This window comes from Apium graveolens, chromosome 4 (assembly GCF_009905375.1).
Source record: "Apium graveolens cultivar Ventura chromosome 4, ASM990537v1, whole genome shotgun sequence".
Taxonomy (NCBI): domain Eukaryota; kingdom Viridiplantae; phylum Streptophyta; class Magnoliopsida; order Apiales; family Apiaceae; genus Apium; species Apium graveolens.
This window is the reverse complement of record NC_133650.1, coordinates 139,135,392-139,150,712: the sequence shown is the minus strand read 5'-3', so window position 1 is coordinate 139,150,712 and position 15,321 is coordinate 139,135,392. Positions and strand designations below refer to the sequence as shown.

General features: G+C 35.0%; 1 protein-coding gene across 1 annotated transcript; it reads right to left on the bottom strand.

The window, feature by feature from the left end:
- Positions 1–1,117: 1,117 nt before the first annotated feature.
- Positions 1,118–1,663, bottom strand: LOC141719028 (uncharacterized). The gene has a single exon (XM_074521408.1). The coding sequence runs from the start codon at positions 1,661–1,663 to the stop codon at positions 1,118–1,120; it is 546 nt and encodes a 181-aa protein (XP_074377509.1).
- Between the last annotated feature and the right edge of the window lie 13,658 nt (positions 1,664–15,321).

The following is a 15,321-nucleotide window of genomic DNA, read 5'->3' as shown; positions in this document are numbered from 1 at the left end:
TGCATTATTTCATACGATACCATGACATTATCCGAAATCAGCCTACCGTTCATAAAAGCACTTTGATTATCCGATATGACTGATTCAAGTGTCTTTTTTAATCTGTTAGCTAACACTTTTGTAATGATTTTAACAACGACATTACAAAGTGAAATTGGCCTTAACTCTTTAATCACCGATGGATTTTTCTTCTTTGGAATCAACACCACATTTGTCACATTAAGCTCTCTATTTAAAGTACCAGTGGCGAAAAAATCACGTACCATTTTTACAATGTCATTGCCAACAATTTTCCAATGTTTTTGAAAAAAACCCGGTGTCATTCCGTCAGGTCCTGGTGCTTTGTCTGGATCCATCTGAAAAAGAGCTGTTTTCACCTCCTCATCCACTACTTCAGCCAATAGTTCACTATTCTGATCACTAGTAATTTTCCTTGGAACACAGTCAATGACTTCCTGCCAATTTGCTTCTGTTGCTTTGAAAATTCCACTATAATATTCCTTCATGAACTCTTCTAACCCATTCTCCCAATCCACCCACTGCCCCTCCTCAACCTGCAATCTCTGGATGGTATTTGTTCTACGCCTTTGACTTGCTACTCTGTGAAAATATCGTGAGTTCTTATCCCCTGCACTTAACCATAATTGCTTTGAGCGCTGTCTCCAGAACACCTCTCGTTGGTTATAAATAAGGTTTAATCTCTCTCTTGCTTCTGCGTATTTACCAACCGTCCAAGCATCTTTACCGCCCCTAAAGCGCTTTAACTCTTTTTTGCACTCCTTTATTCTCCCACTGAAATTTCCTTCCCCCAAATGGACAGACTTTCGCCACATATCTTTATTTTTTCCTGAACATTTAGAAACGGATTACTTTCCCAGCCATCCCTAACTAACAACTCACACATAGGCTCCGTATTCCATGCATTCTCGAATTTAAATCTATATGGTTTCTGCCTTCTCAATTTCGTCTGAGGTACTAGTAGCAAAGCACTATGATCCGAAGGTGCTCCCTCCAAATTATATAATTTTGCCAAAGGAAAGCTATTAACCCAGTCATCCGTTATCAGAGCTCTATCCAATCTAACCTCCATCCAATCTATCTTGCCTCTATTTCTTTCCTATGTGAACTGATGACCAGTTAGTGGCAAGTCTGTAAGCCCTGCATCTTGTAAAGCTGCACTGAACCCCTCCATTAACCATGTCGGGTAAGGATCTCCTCCCACTTTCTCTTCCAAACACATAACATTATTAATATCCCCAATTACACACCATGGTAGATTTGCATCCCTGGCTAAATTTCTCAGCAGATCCCAGGTTTTATGCCGTTGAAGTCTATCAGGCTCACCATACACGCCCGTTAATCTCCATTCAATCGTATTATCTCCTTTCACCCTTGCATCAATATGGTGTTGAGAAAAACCCAATATATCCACCTGCTCCTTTTCTTTCCATAGTAACGCAATACCCCCACTCCTTCCTACTGGATCAACCACAAACAGACCTTCATAACCAAGTTTATTTTGCACATATTCCAGCTTTGATTTAACCGCAATAGTTTCACATAAAAAGACCAAATAAGGTTGTTCTTGACGTACAATGTCAAATAGGAACTGAACTTTCCGAGGACGCCCCACTCCTCGGCAGTTCCAACTTAGAACATTCATAATGTCCGGCTAGCTTGCTGAGCAAGCTTAGCCAGTTGAGAATTATTTGATGCTGCACTATCCATTTCAGAAGGTACAACTTCATTGTGTTTATTAGTTGGACTTATTTCAGGACTTTTTAATAGCCCACCTGGTGTATCCATCGTATCATACCTACCTGGGCCACCTCGCATTCGTTTCCTATCCGTAACAATAAGCCCAGACATTTCATCATTATCCAGCCCATCCTCAGTAAAAACATCTGACTTTTCCCCCCTAACTTCCAAATTTGAATTTCCCCCCTTGACTTCCAAATTTTTTGCTGCTAAAATTAAGGGATATGTATTATCTCCACCAATCTGCAGATCCCGCCTTTTATCACTTCCTATAATCATGCTCCTTCCTTCTTTTTCGCAACTGAATTCCCCTGATTTCGTGCCTGAGCTGTATCTCCCCTGCCCCGTCTCCCAATCCTTATCGTCTTCCTCCCGCAGCCATCGACTTTTTGCCGGAATACCAGCTCTTCTCGGTGGGGCTCTAAGCCAACTTCCCCACTCTTTGGTGATTCCTTCGCTGACATTACTGAGAAATTTTCTACAATAGCGTTCCGTATGTGTTAGCATTCCACACGTGAAACAAAATTCACCCAATCTCTCATACTTGCACGAGACCATTACCTTCACTCCATTTTTCTTCGTAATCTTCTTCTTCCGTTTCAGAGCCTTCCTGACATCCAACCTGACCTTAATGCGCATGAACTCTCTCCCCAAACTGGAATTGTTTTTACTATCGTATTCGAGGAATTCTCCAAAGAAATCTCCTAAATGCTTTCCAACGACCTCCGACATGAACCCAGAAGGAAGGTCACAAACTTGCATCCACATATTAACATGCCATAGTGGAACATTTTGTGGTTCCTCTCCATCTGGAATTTCCGACATTACAAGCATTGCGTTGTCAAATGACCACGGACCACCTTTAAGAACCCATTTCATGTCTTCCTTATGATAAAATTGAAACAAGAAGATACCTGGTTCCAATTCCTTGATGTTAACACCCATCGCTGGTCTCCAAACATCCGCCATTTTTATCTTCATTGCATTCACATTGATATTTCTCACCGTTAAGAACCTACCCACCACGCATAATTCATACTGGTTCCCCTCAATTTGCACTTCGTCTCCAAACACAAAAGCAGAGTTCTCCTCATCTTCAATATTTAACCCATCAAACTGATCATTCAAATCATTGTATCGAGCCATAGTCAAACTCAAACGATTCCCTCTCCAGATTTAGAGATTGAACGAAGAGACCAAAAAAACTCTCACATAGATGGAGAGATCACTCTTTCACCTAAAAGATTGGGGACAATAGTCTTACCTTATGTTTTAGTTCTTGCATATACTTTAAAGAGCTCTGATCGCATATAAATATCAGTTCATGCACTGTTAGTTAAAAGTATTTGTGATAAGAAACCCAATATTAGTTTATCTTTTCCTACACTTATACATACACCCGGTGTCTCTATTTCATTAGCATGTGTTCTAATATATTGACTTGCTTATTCACCACTATATATGTAACTATGGTAAAATGTTTACATTTATTTAATAATTCTTTTAAATTTCCGGCCATCATGTTTAATCGGACATGCCAGATTAACTGACTAGCTTTTAAGACATTGCATGAGAATGAGTTGAAGATAAGCGGATTTAAATCGCTGACATTGAACTTAAAGCTGATCTCAAACCAGCATATGAAATGATAAGATATTTAATTTGAAAATATGCATGTAATTCACGAGTTTCAAACTTCTAATAAAAAATTTACAGAAATTACAAAATAACTTTTAAATGTTTACACACACTTTGAAATTAAATTTAATCGCCTCTTAAAGAAAAAAAGAAAATTAGTTAAAGTCGGACATAATTTAATATTTAGTCATGTAGAGTGCGCGTAGTTAGGTGCTCCATGTTATAATGTTTGGAACTTTTTTGGGTCTTAAATGTAGGGTACCTGTTACGAGATTTCCCGAATGCATATCTATAGGCATGTTTTTTGCCAAAAGTCATGCTCAAATGACATGCCATTTATCAATTAAATATAATAAAATTTAATAAATAATTATTATACTAATATACAGTGAATTTGAATATAAAATTAAAATTAGTTGACAATAACAACCAAATACCATCATAATTCTCATTTAAATTAATAACTTTTAGGTACTAGCTTATAGCCCGTGCAATGCACGGTTTTTTAAAATTTATTTGTTTTATTTTTTTAAATTTTTTAAATTTATTTTAGAATTTTTTAATGTAGGTATATTATTACTCTTGATGTTTGTATTTATATTGTTATTATTTTGTACAGTTTGTTGCAATATTATTTCAACTAATATGCATATATTGAAAAATATACGAATTTTGAATTTAATTACTTTTTTGTCATGTATATTATATAGCTATTACAGTTATATCATTGCATCATATTACAGTTATATCATTACATCATATTTTAATATTCGGGGATTAGTAGAACAATCATTTTTATTTATGATTGATTGAACTTCTAATCATATTCTATTTATAATCGTATTCGGAAATTATATCGTATTCTCGTGTTTGAATAGTATTAGAACAATGTGATTATTTCCTATTCGGCTAGGATGTTATCTTTATGATCCAACAATTGAGATTATTTTGACGGTACATGACCATAACTACCAAATATTTGGATAAAATCCCTCTTAATGATATAATAAGGATATAATTAAAATATATGTAAATATTTTAAAATTATGTTTGTTATTTCTGGATATTTTTAATATTAAAATAATTATTAAAAAATAAAAAAAATAGTAAAAAAACATGCCGAATCATGAAAAGGCATGCCGCACTAATTGACGTCATGGCATGCCCGTGCCGCTGTGACATGCACCCTACTTAAATGGCATGATTAGGCTTCCAGGTAACTTTTGCACGCTTGCCCTAAACCCATATCACTTGTTTCCTGTCATGCCTAAAGATGCAGAAAAGACCTACCGGGCCGGGTTTTGACCGGGCCTTAAAAAGCCCGGTCTTTAAACGGGCCGGACTTTTCGGGCCTTGATTTTGACCGAACCGGGCCGGGTTTTCCGAAAATATCAGAGCCCGTTTGGGCTCTCGAGGCGGGCCTAATCGGGTTTTTTTTCGGGCCGGATCGGATCGTGCCAGATTTTTTTCTAATTTAAATCGGATCGAGTATTATTAGAGATTCCGAAAAATACATATGTTAGCAACTAGATCATCGTAAAAATATATTTGTTTACATGGAATATTTTATAAAAACATTACTTCGTTGAAAATATTTAAGTTTTGCAAAAAATAAACATGTTTATAGAATAATATATTTTATCATTGTTATGATAACAATGATATCCAAATATATATAGTGTACTTATTATATCTTATTTCATTATTTATGCAACGAAATATATAAGTAATATTATTAATCACAAATATGTAAATATATATGTGTTTAAAATATTATTTATATTTATAATAAATGTGAATTTATAAATATATAAGAAAATATATTAGAATAATCAAATTATAACCGGGTTTTTTCGGGTTTTTAATCGGGCCGGGCCGGGCCGAAACCCAGGCTTTTAATCGGGTCGGGCCGGGCTTTGCCTAAATATATAGGGCCCGTCGAGGCCCGAAACCCGAGCCGGGACCGGGCCGGGCTTTGACCGGATCGGGCCGGGCCAGATTTTCGGGCCGAACCAGATTTTCGGGCCCGGACTTTTTGTGCATCTCTAATCATGCCTAACGCGTGTAACATGTAGTCCTTTCATCTCATGAAATGTCAATCTTACTCATATTCTTTCTGTTCTTAGCTACTCTCTCAGTCCCTAAAAATATTTCTTATTTGTGTTATTTGTTTTATATACGTTTGCCAATACACATTTTTGATTATTAATATCTTTAATTTTGTATTAGTATTAAATATAAAAACTCATTATATTAAAGTACCCATAAATACGAATCCAACAAAATTACCCAATTAGACGTAAAATAGTAGTTAATCACTTACTATGAACAATACAAAGAGTCAAAACGAGAACAACATTTTCGGACGGAGGGGTACTAATTATCAGGGGATTATCATGTAAAAAAATTAACATGGACTTTAACTCCTCTTCGTTATAAAATGATTACATAATTTAAACACGAATTAGATATTGAGATTTAATTTTATCTATTTTTACAATTTTTTACTGAATACATTTAGCTTAAGTAGCTAAAATATATGAATTTATAAGCTAGTCAAAATTATAATAATTTATAATATATTTTTTTTAATATAATCAGGTGTTCGGGTCAACTTATGCCGGGTCAATTTACACGCAACTCGACTAATTTTAGAGAGTATTCCGAAAAGGGCTAATATAACATTTCATCGACATAAAACGTGCTTAAATCCGAACGTTAACTTGAAATCGAATCTAAGACCTTCTGGTTATAAATCTCTAAATTTCCGATTTCAATCAGCTGGTAGGCTACTAACAAGCTAACATAAATTTACGGTAAACAAATTGTTTCTCCATGTAATTTCGCTTAGGAAATTTACTAGAACTCATCACACTTTAATCTTTAATTACCTATTGTGTACATTTTCATGTTTTTCGTGTAATTTTGAATGAGAAGATGTCACATCTGTAAATTTGTGGTTTCCAATGTAAATAGATTGTTCTTCACTTGTTTTATCATTGAAAATGAATAATATTATAAATATAACACATTAATAGATTGCTGCTCATGAAATGTTTAGAGGTTTTGGTGACAAGATCAAACTTGAGAGTTAAACAATCTAGCAAAGTAACCAGATAAGTGATATATGAATGAGTCATTTGAATTGCAATCTATTAGTACTCACGAGAGCAGCTCATCTGTGACCACAAAATTAGCGGGAACGAAAGTTGGAGTCTCCTAAAAAATATTTCTGCGTCCAACTAGTGTTGGGGAGCCCGGTCTAGAAAGATGAACTTCTCAACGTGGAGATCGGGTTTTGAGCATGTGATGCCCGAAAGAAATGGTTCATCGCAATTAAAGAGGCCTATGACTATATGTATATACGAGTCTTGCCAAAACATTTCATTGAGAACCATTTCATTAAGACAAGTCTCGCAGATGAGAACTTCAATGACGAGATCATATCTGACCTTGTGATTCAATTACAGTGTTAAAGAAAAGGGAGAGAAATTGTTGTTTCTATAGAGAACTAAGCTAGGAAAAAAAGCCTACTAAATCTTGTGAGAGCCGATGATTAGAAATCAAAATTTTGGCTTAATCATGTTAAATGTGTGTGATTGCGGCATGTTCTCCCAGAAGTTTAAAATTTACTCCCTAAAGTAGTTGTTTTGCAAGGAATGACAAGTGTTTTGTGACAAAAATATCATGGGTGTACAAACAAACCACTTAACCGCTCGCAACCGAACCGTATTTGCGGATAATTGCGAAACGCGGGTTGGTCGTGGATTTAAATTTTAAAAACCGCTCATTCGTGGATGCAGTTTTAAATTCTTGAAAATCGCAAAATCGCAATCGCAACCGCAACTCGCAACATATATTTATAATAAAATATATTTCCAAAAATGTAGTTGATATCATATAAATTAATAAGTATACACATTTATCAACTAATCTTAGATTAATGTTAAGACTTCATTTTTGTATGTTTTTAATATCCTTACTCCACACAGAACATTAGTTTATATTTTATTTTTGCATGTAATTTATCACGTAACTTAAACTTCAATTTATTAATATTCCGAATTTATTTTTTTATAAATTATTAATTATTTTAAAATAAGTGGTTGAACCACAAATCGATCCGCAATAACCGCAAATTCGCAACCGCAAATGACGCGGTTAACCGCAACCGCAAATGCGGTCGCGGATGACAATTTTTTAAAACCGATGACAATTTTTTAAAACCGCTCTTCACGGTTTGGTTCGACTTTAACCCCAAAACCGATCCGATCCTATCCGAACCGCGTACACCCCTACCAAATATAATAATATGTTAAATTTAAATTGCTGAATAACAAAGTACATATTAATAATTGGTTGTAGGTACCTAGATCACAAGTCTTTAATTCTATCTTAATCTTTAGGTTTACGTCTTCAAAGTCGAAATATCATGCGTGCATTGTATTGACGCAATCTAAATATATCATATATATATATATATATATTATGTAGAATACAAGTTAATGCAAACTAAATGAAGAAGGTATCATAAATTATGATAGATTCATAGGAGAAACTAGAATTTCAAGTCTTAGGGTGGCGTGGCGGATAAAGGAGCACAACTCCGAGCAGACCGGTGAACGACGGGGGATGGGGGGGACCATATATATAGGACTGTAGGAGCCCGTTTTATAATAGTATGTAAATATGATAGTAACCTGTTGTTCTATAGTTCATTGTACTCTTCATACTCTGAATTTTATTAAAAGGGACTGAATCGTGCAATGTATCTGCAATACTCCTGTATCTACTACACTGGGTTTTCATGTTGGTTCACTCATTTTGTTTTTAGGTTGCACGTATATATGTTGTACGTTAATTAAACTATAATATATACTATTATTTATATTAGTTAAAACAAAAGTATTTTAATGATCCGATTTTGAATAAAATTAAAATCAAACTAAATATAATTTAGATAAATATGATTACTATAATGAGTTTCGAAATTAAACAAAATTAAAATCAAATTAGAACTAATTTGTATACTATTAATTCGACCTAAAACTAATATTTTTAAATTTTAAAATAATTATCTTTAGTAAACAAACATAGAATTATCAATAATATTATATGTTTTAATTAATATTATTATTGTTTTCAAACCTTAAATACCTCTAAATATTTACATGTATATGTATAATTGTTGGTTAATCTTAAACTTAGGTGGTTGTTTTTATATTTTGAATAAAAACTGTCAACTTCTGTATGAATAAAAACTGTCAACGTATATATGTGATTGTACTACAGACGTGTTATAGCATTTGGTTTTTGGTAAGTTTAATTGAGTCTGTTAGGTGGAGATTTTGCAGTGATTAGTGGCTTAAGTCATGCCCTTATGAGTTTAGTTATTTTGCATTCTATATATTGGCTTCTATGCCAGAATAATAAAATGACAAGTTTCTGTCAAACAAGACTTTGTGACGTGTGAGTTGTTTTGTGTTATCATCTGTGTGATTTCTCCAATAATTGGTATCAGAACACAGGGAATATCTTTGTGAGGACCTAGAGTGTATGCAATGGACATCAACAAAGGCAAGGGAGGAGGATCAATAGGGTTAAGTTATCGGATTCTAACCAAGAACAACTATACTACGAGGGCGATGAAGATGAAAATATACATGCAAGCACAAGGTGTTTGGGTAGCAATTGAACCGAGTGATCCTAAGGGTGTTGTAGAAGAGAAAACAGATAAGGTGGCTTTGGCGATGATATATCAGGGTTTGTCAGAGGATATGCTACTCTCAATAGCAGACAAGGACACAGCCAAGGAGGCTTGGGAAGCACTGAAGACAATTTATCAAGGGGCTGATCGCGTAAAGAAAGCGAAAGTCTAGACCCTAAGAACTGAGTTTAAATCGCTAAGCGTGAAGGACATCGAACAGATCGATGAGTTTTACTTGAAGTTGAATGGTTTAGTGTTAAATATAAGAGCTTTGGGAGATGAGATGAAAGAATCCTATGTGGTCAAAAAATTGCTACGTGTTATGCCATCCAGATTTCTGCAAATTGTTTCGAAGTTGGAACAATTTGGTGATTTGGAAACACTCTCTGTTGAAGAAGTGGTTGGGTCCTTGAAAGCACATGAAGAAAGGATGAAAGGGTGTGGCAAAACTGAATCAGGTGATTGCTGCTTACGGAAGAAGAGTGGCAAAAATGAGAGGGCACTGAAAATAAACTGCTACTTACACGAGATGATTGGTTGAAGAAAACTAACAGGAGAGGGTCAAATGGTTCGTCATCAAACTTCAGGAATCATGGTGGACAAGATAGAAGCAATCTCAAGTGCTATAATTGTGGCATATACGGACATTTTACAGCAGATTGTCGACGGCCCAAACGAAGCAATGAACCCAATGAGGAGATCAGCATGGCCAAATTAAAGGTGATGAGCCAACTATGTTATTGGCAAAGTGTGATACTGAGGATTCGAATATCAGAATTTTAAGTGAAAAGCAGTTGATGTTATCTCAAATGTCCAAGTTACAGGGAGAGTCAAATGTGTGGTACCTGGATAACGGAGCAAGCAGCTATGTGATAGGATTCAAATCGAAGTTTACAAAATTGGACGAGAAGGTAAAAGGTGTTGTGATCTTTGAGGACGAGCCAAATGTGAGAATTGAAGGAAAGGGATCGGTGTGTTTTGTCTGCAAATATGGAGTGACACGCACCATTGAGGACGTGTACTATATTCCAAGTCTGAGGAATAACATAATGAGTACTGGTCAGTTGGCAGAAGTGGGAAATAGAATTTTAATCAAGAGGGAATTGTTGTGGGTGTATGATTCTCAAGACACACTTCTTATGAAGGTAAAACGTTCACAAAACCTCCTTTGCAAGATTATTATTAATACCACGCAACCTGTCTGTTTATTGTCGAAGCAAGTGGATGAATCCAAGTTGTGGCATGTTCGTATGGGTCATGTAAACTATCACGCACTGTCATTGATGAATAAAGACAACATGATGAATGGAATGCCTGTAATAAAACCTCCAGACGAGATGTGCAAGGGTTGTTTATTGTCGAAGGAAACTAGGAAGCAATTTCCCTCAAAGACAAATTATACAGCGAAGAAAGTACTCGAGCTAAGAGACAGCCTCAGGTAAGAGATATTTTTTTCTCTTGGTAGACGATTACAGTCGTTATATGTGGGTATACTTCTTGAAGAAAAAGGATGAAGCTTTGTCAGCTTTCAAGAATTTTTGTGCTCTAGTTGAGAGGAGTGAAGAAAGAAAAGTAAATATTTTCAGAATAGACAGCAGAGGTGAATTTGGTTCAAATGATTTCAAGTTGTTTTGCGAAAAAACTGATATAAAAAGACACTACACAACCTGTTGGATATATTTGAGATGTCATGTCTAATATGTTTCATGTTTAGTTTTCAGATCTTAACTAACAGGAAATATCAGTTCTTACTGAAATCAGGACTTACTGAAAGTCAGGACTTAAGGATATCAGGACTTAGATTATCAGAAGATAATATCAGAACTTAAGTACTGGAGGACTAACAGTTAAGGAAGGAAGCTGATTTATAGGAAAGAAGATCGAAACTAATACAAGAAGAAGATATGCATGGAAAGAGTTAAAGGACTAGAAGAATTATATAAGATATCTGGTTGATATATTTTAGGAGAAAGAATTATATTCCATATTAATTAGAAGTTATCTTGTAACTGTGTGTCTATATAAACACATACATAGGTTTACTCTATAAGAGTTACGATCATCGAGAAGATCATACAATTATAACCTAGCAGCTCTCGTGATATTTGTTCATCACTGAGAGAGAACAGTTCCATTGTAACAGAGTTTATTATATCGAATACATCTATTTTCTGTTACTTGTGCTTTAAATTGATTTGATTGTATTCTACACTGTATTCAACCCCTTCTACAGTGTTGTGTGACCTATTAAGTGGTATCAGAGCTCATTTGTTAACACATATACAGTAAAGATCCAAAACAATCATGTCTGAAGAAGCAGAAAATCCAACCAAGCCCGCCAAAACTGAAGAAACTCCAAAGACTCAAACTCATAGTCGATATGAGACTATCAGGATTTCCATGCTGAGACCTTCTGAGTATCCCATATGGAAAGTGAAGATGCCTATGTTTCTGGAAGCTACAGATCCAGAATACCCTGACATAATTTATGAAGGGCCGCATAAGCCAACCAATCTCTCTGTTGTAGTTGCAGATCAGCCAACAAAGACCATACCAAAGGAGAAAAGTGAATACACAGCTGAAGATATCTCATTTATTGCCAATGATGCAAATGTAAGGTATTTGCTGTATAGTGCCATTGATAATTTTTATGTCAAATAGGGTAATTCAATGCTAGACTGCAAAGGAGATATGGGATGCTTTGGAGACAAGGTGTCAGGGAACTGATGCAATCAAGAAAAAAAGGAGGACTATACTCACTCAAGAGTATGAGCACTTTGACTCAAAAAGTGATGAACCATTAACTGACTTATATGACAGGTTTGTCAAACTCTTGAATGATCTGTCACTGGTGGACAAGGAATATGACATTGAAGATTCAAATCTAAAATTCCTTTTAGCTCTTCCTGAAAGTTGGGATTTAAAAGCTACTATTATAAGAGATAACTATGCTCTTGATGAAACTACTCTTGATAAAATTTACGGAATGCTCAAGACTTATGAACTTGAGATGGATCAAAGAAGCAAAAGACATGGGAGAAAGTCAAGAACAGTTGCTCTTAATGCTGAGGAGGAATCCCCCAAAGTGGTTGTCTCAAAGAAAGGAAAAGGAAAAGCTCTCATCATAAAGTCTGATTCAGTATCATCAAGTTCTGATGATGATAATTCAGAAACTGAAACTCTACCTGAAGTAGATGCTGATGAAGAGATGATGAAGCTGTGTGCTCTTATGGTGAAGGGTATCACAAAGATAGCCTACAGGAAATTCAGAAGGGGAAAGAAGTTTTCAAGAAAAGGTAGAAGTTTTGATAAGAAGGGCTTCAGAAAAACTGAAGGCAAAGGAGGAAAGCCTGACAGAGGAGAGTACTCAAATATCAAATGCTACAACTATGGTGAGAAAGGCCACATATCTCCTGGCTGCAAGAAAGGAAAGAGTGACAAAGGCAAGGCTCTTGTCATAAAGAAGAAAAGCTGGACAAACACTTCAGATTCTGAAGATGAGGAGAACTATGCCTTGATGGCAAATGCTGATAGCAGTTCTGATGCTGCTGAATTAAAGGTACCTCAAACAACTTATACCTTTTATACTGATGATATTACTGAGTTGAGATTATATCTTAAAACCATGTTTATTAGCTATAGAGATCAAACTTTAACATGTGAAAGATTAACTTCTAAAAATCTTGCTTTTAAAAAGAGGAATGATTATTTAGAAAAAGAGTTAGTTATGTTCCAACAAACTCAGAAGGATAGAGATGATGCTTTCTATGTTAGAGATGAAGTGCTAAAAATGAATAAATATATAAAAACTGAGTTAGAAAAAGAGAGAGAGAAATTATCAGGACTTGGACTAACTCTGGCAGAACAACTCAGAATATACTAAGTAGTGGGAGCTGGAAATAGGGCTTAGGTTATGGAGATGAGAAAAGTGAAAAAGGAACTGAACAAGTTAAGCCAATTATTGTTAAACAGACTACTAAGCCAAAGGTAAATCCTGTTAAATTTGTAGCTAAAACTGTAAAGTCTGATTCTGAAAAGATGAAAGATATTGAGACAGAAGTGATAGCTGAGTCAACTTCTGACAAATTAGAACATGATAAATCAACTGAAGTCAATATAGGCTTAATTACAAATAAGCAGCTTAAATATAAGCTGAAAGAGATTACCAGTGTAAACAAGGTAAAGGTAACTAGGAAAAATAGGAATGGAAAGGAAGGTGTGAATAAAATCAACAATTATATGCCTGTTCCTAATGCTCTTAGAAAGAAATGCTATAACTGTGGAAACTCTAACCATCTGGCTTCTTTTTGCAGGAAGAATAAGAATATAAGCTCCTTACCTTCTAAGTCATGAGTTAAGAGTCAGTCTGTTAGGTTTAAGCCACAAAATCCTGATTTTCATTGTGGTAGTATATGGCATTCCATTTATAATTGTAAGGAATATCATAGTTTGTACTATGATTATTATTAGATAAAACCTTCTTTGAAGAAAGTTGCTTTAATTCCTTCTAGTGTAAAGTATGATGCAAAGTCTGATACTGTTAATACTGATAAGAAAAATGTTAGCATAAACTCTGATGCTAAATTTGCTGCAAATGTTAACAAACTTAAAAAGGCCAAAGGATCCATGCAAGTCTAGGTCCTTAAAACTAACCATTAGTGGTCTTTGTGGTCGCAGGGCAACAGGAAGAACATCCTAGTTCTGGACAGTGGATGTTCAGGACATATGACTGGAAATAAAGCCCTGCTATCAGATTTTGTGGAGAAAACTGGCCCAGAAGTTTCTTATGGAGATGGCAACATTGGAAAAACTCTAGGATATGGCAAGATCAATCTTGGGAATGTCATCATTGAAAAAGTAGCTCTTGTCTCAGGACTTAAACACGATCTGTTGAGTATAAGTCAAATCTGTGACAGAGGTTATCATGTGGATTTTTTTGAAGAACTCTGTGAAGTTATAAGTAATTCAACAGGCAAAGTGGTTCTGAAAGGATACAGGCATGGTAACATTTATGAAGCCAGACTTTTAACAAGTACTGATGGTTCTGCAATCTGTCTGTTGAGTAGAGCATCAATTGAAGAAAGCTGGAATTGGCATAAGAAACTCTCTCATTTAAATTTCAACAATATAAATGAGCTTGTAAAGAAAGATCTTGTGAGAGGGCTGCCAAAAATAGTATTCGCTCCTGATGGCCTTTGTGATTCATGTTAGAAGGCAAAACAAAGAAAATTTTCTTTCAAGAGCAAAACCGAGTCATCAATTCTTGAGCCTTATCACCTACTGCATGTTGATCTATTTGGTCCAGTCAATGTCATATCTATTACAAAGAAGAAATATGCTATGGTTATAGTGAATGAGTTCACAAGATACACTTGGGTGTATTTCTTGCACAAGAAGACTGAAATAACATATACTCTAACTGATCATGTCAAACAGCTGGATAAATTGATCAGAGATTCTGTTAAAATAATAAGGAGTGATAATGGTACTGTTAGGTCCCAATGTGTTTGTAGAAGGGGGGGTTGAATACAAACGTTACCAAATAATCGAATAAAATGCGGAATAAAAAATGTGAAACAAAATTCAAGTTAAATAAAAAATATTATTAAACTTGAAAGGTGTTACAACAACTGTATCGATTACAAGGTATTAATCTCAAATCAATTATCACAAATCTAGAATAAATTCGACATGAACTTTTTCTATTTTTGCAATAATTAGAATCAAATGCTAAACGCGATTTGAGATTAAGTTCTAGGGATTTTAATCCGCTAGATTGATACACAAGAACAAGATAAAGATTTCTAGTGGATTAGATTTAACATTACAATCTAGAAATTATGATCTTGAATAAAGCAGATGAAGAATAATATGTTTCAGAGGCGGCTGCACTTTTGTTCTTGTATTTTGATTGAGATAAAAATGATATGCTGCTTCTCTGCTTCTATTTAATCAATCAGCTGAATCAATTGAATTGGAATGACAATCCTTTAAGCTTGCAAGACTTTCGGTAGGACAATTGAATGAACTAGCAAGACAATCTGAATGAACTAGCAAGACAATCAGAATGAACTAGCAAGACAATCATCCTCCTGATGTAACTTTCGGTGTGACAATTGAATCTGGCCTAGCATGACAATCGGTATGACAATCCTGATTGTCATGCTAGTTCATTTTCAATTGTCTTGCTGATTTAATGCTTGAATTTAATCCAATTA

Coding starts and splice junctions, on each gene's coding strand:
- LOC141719028 (XM_074521408.1), bottom strand. CDS start 1,663: ATGAATGTTCTAAGTTGGAACTGCCGAGGAGTGGGGCGTCCTCGGAAA.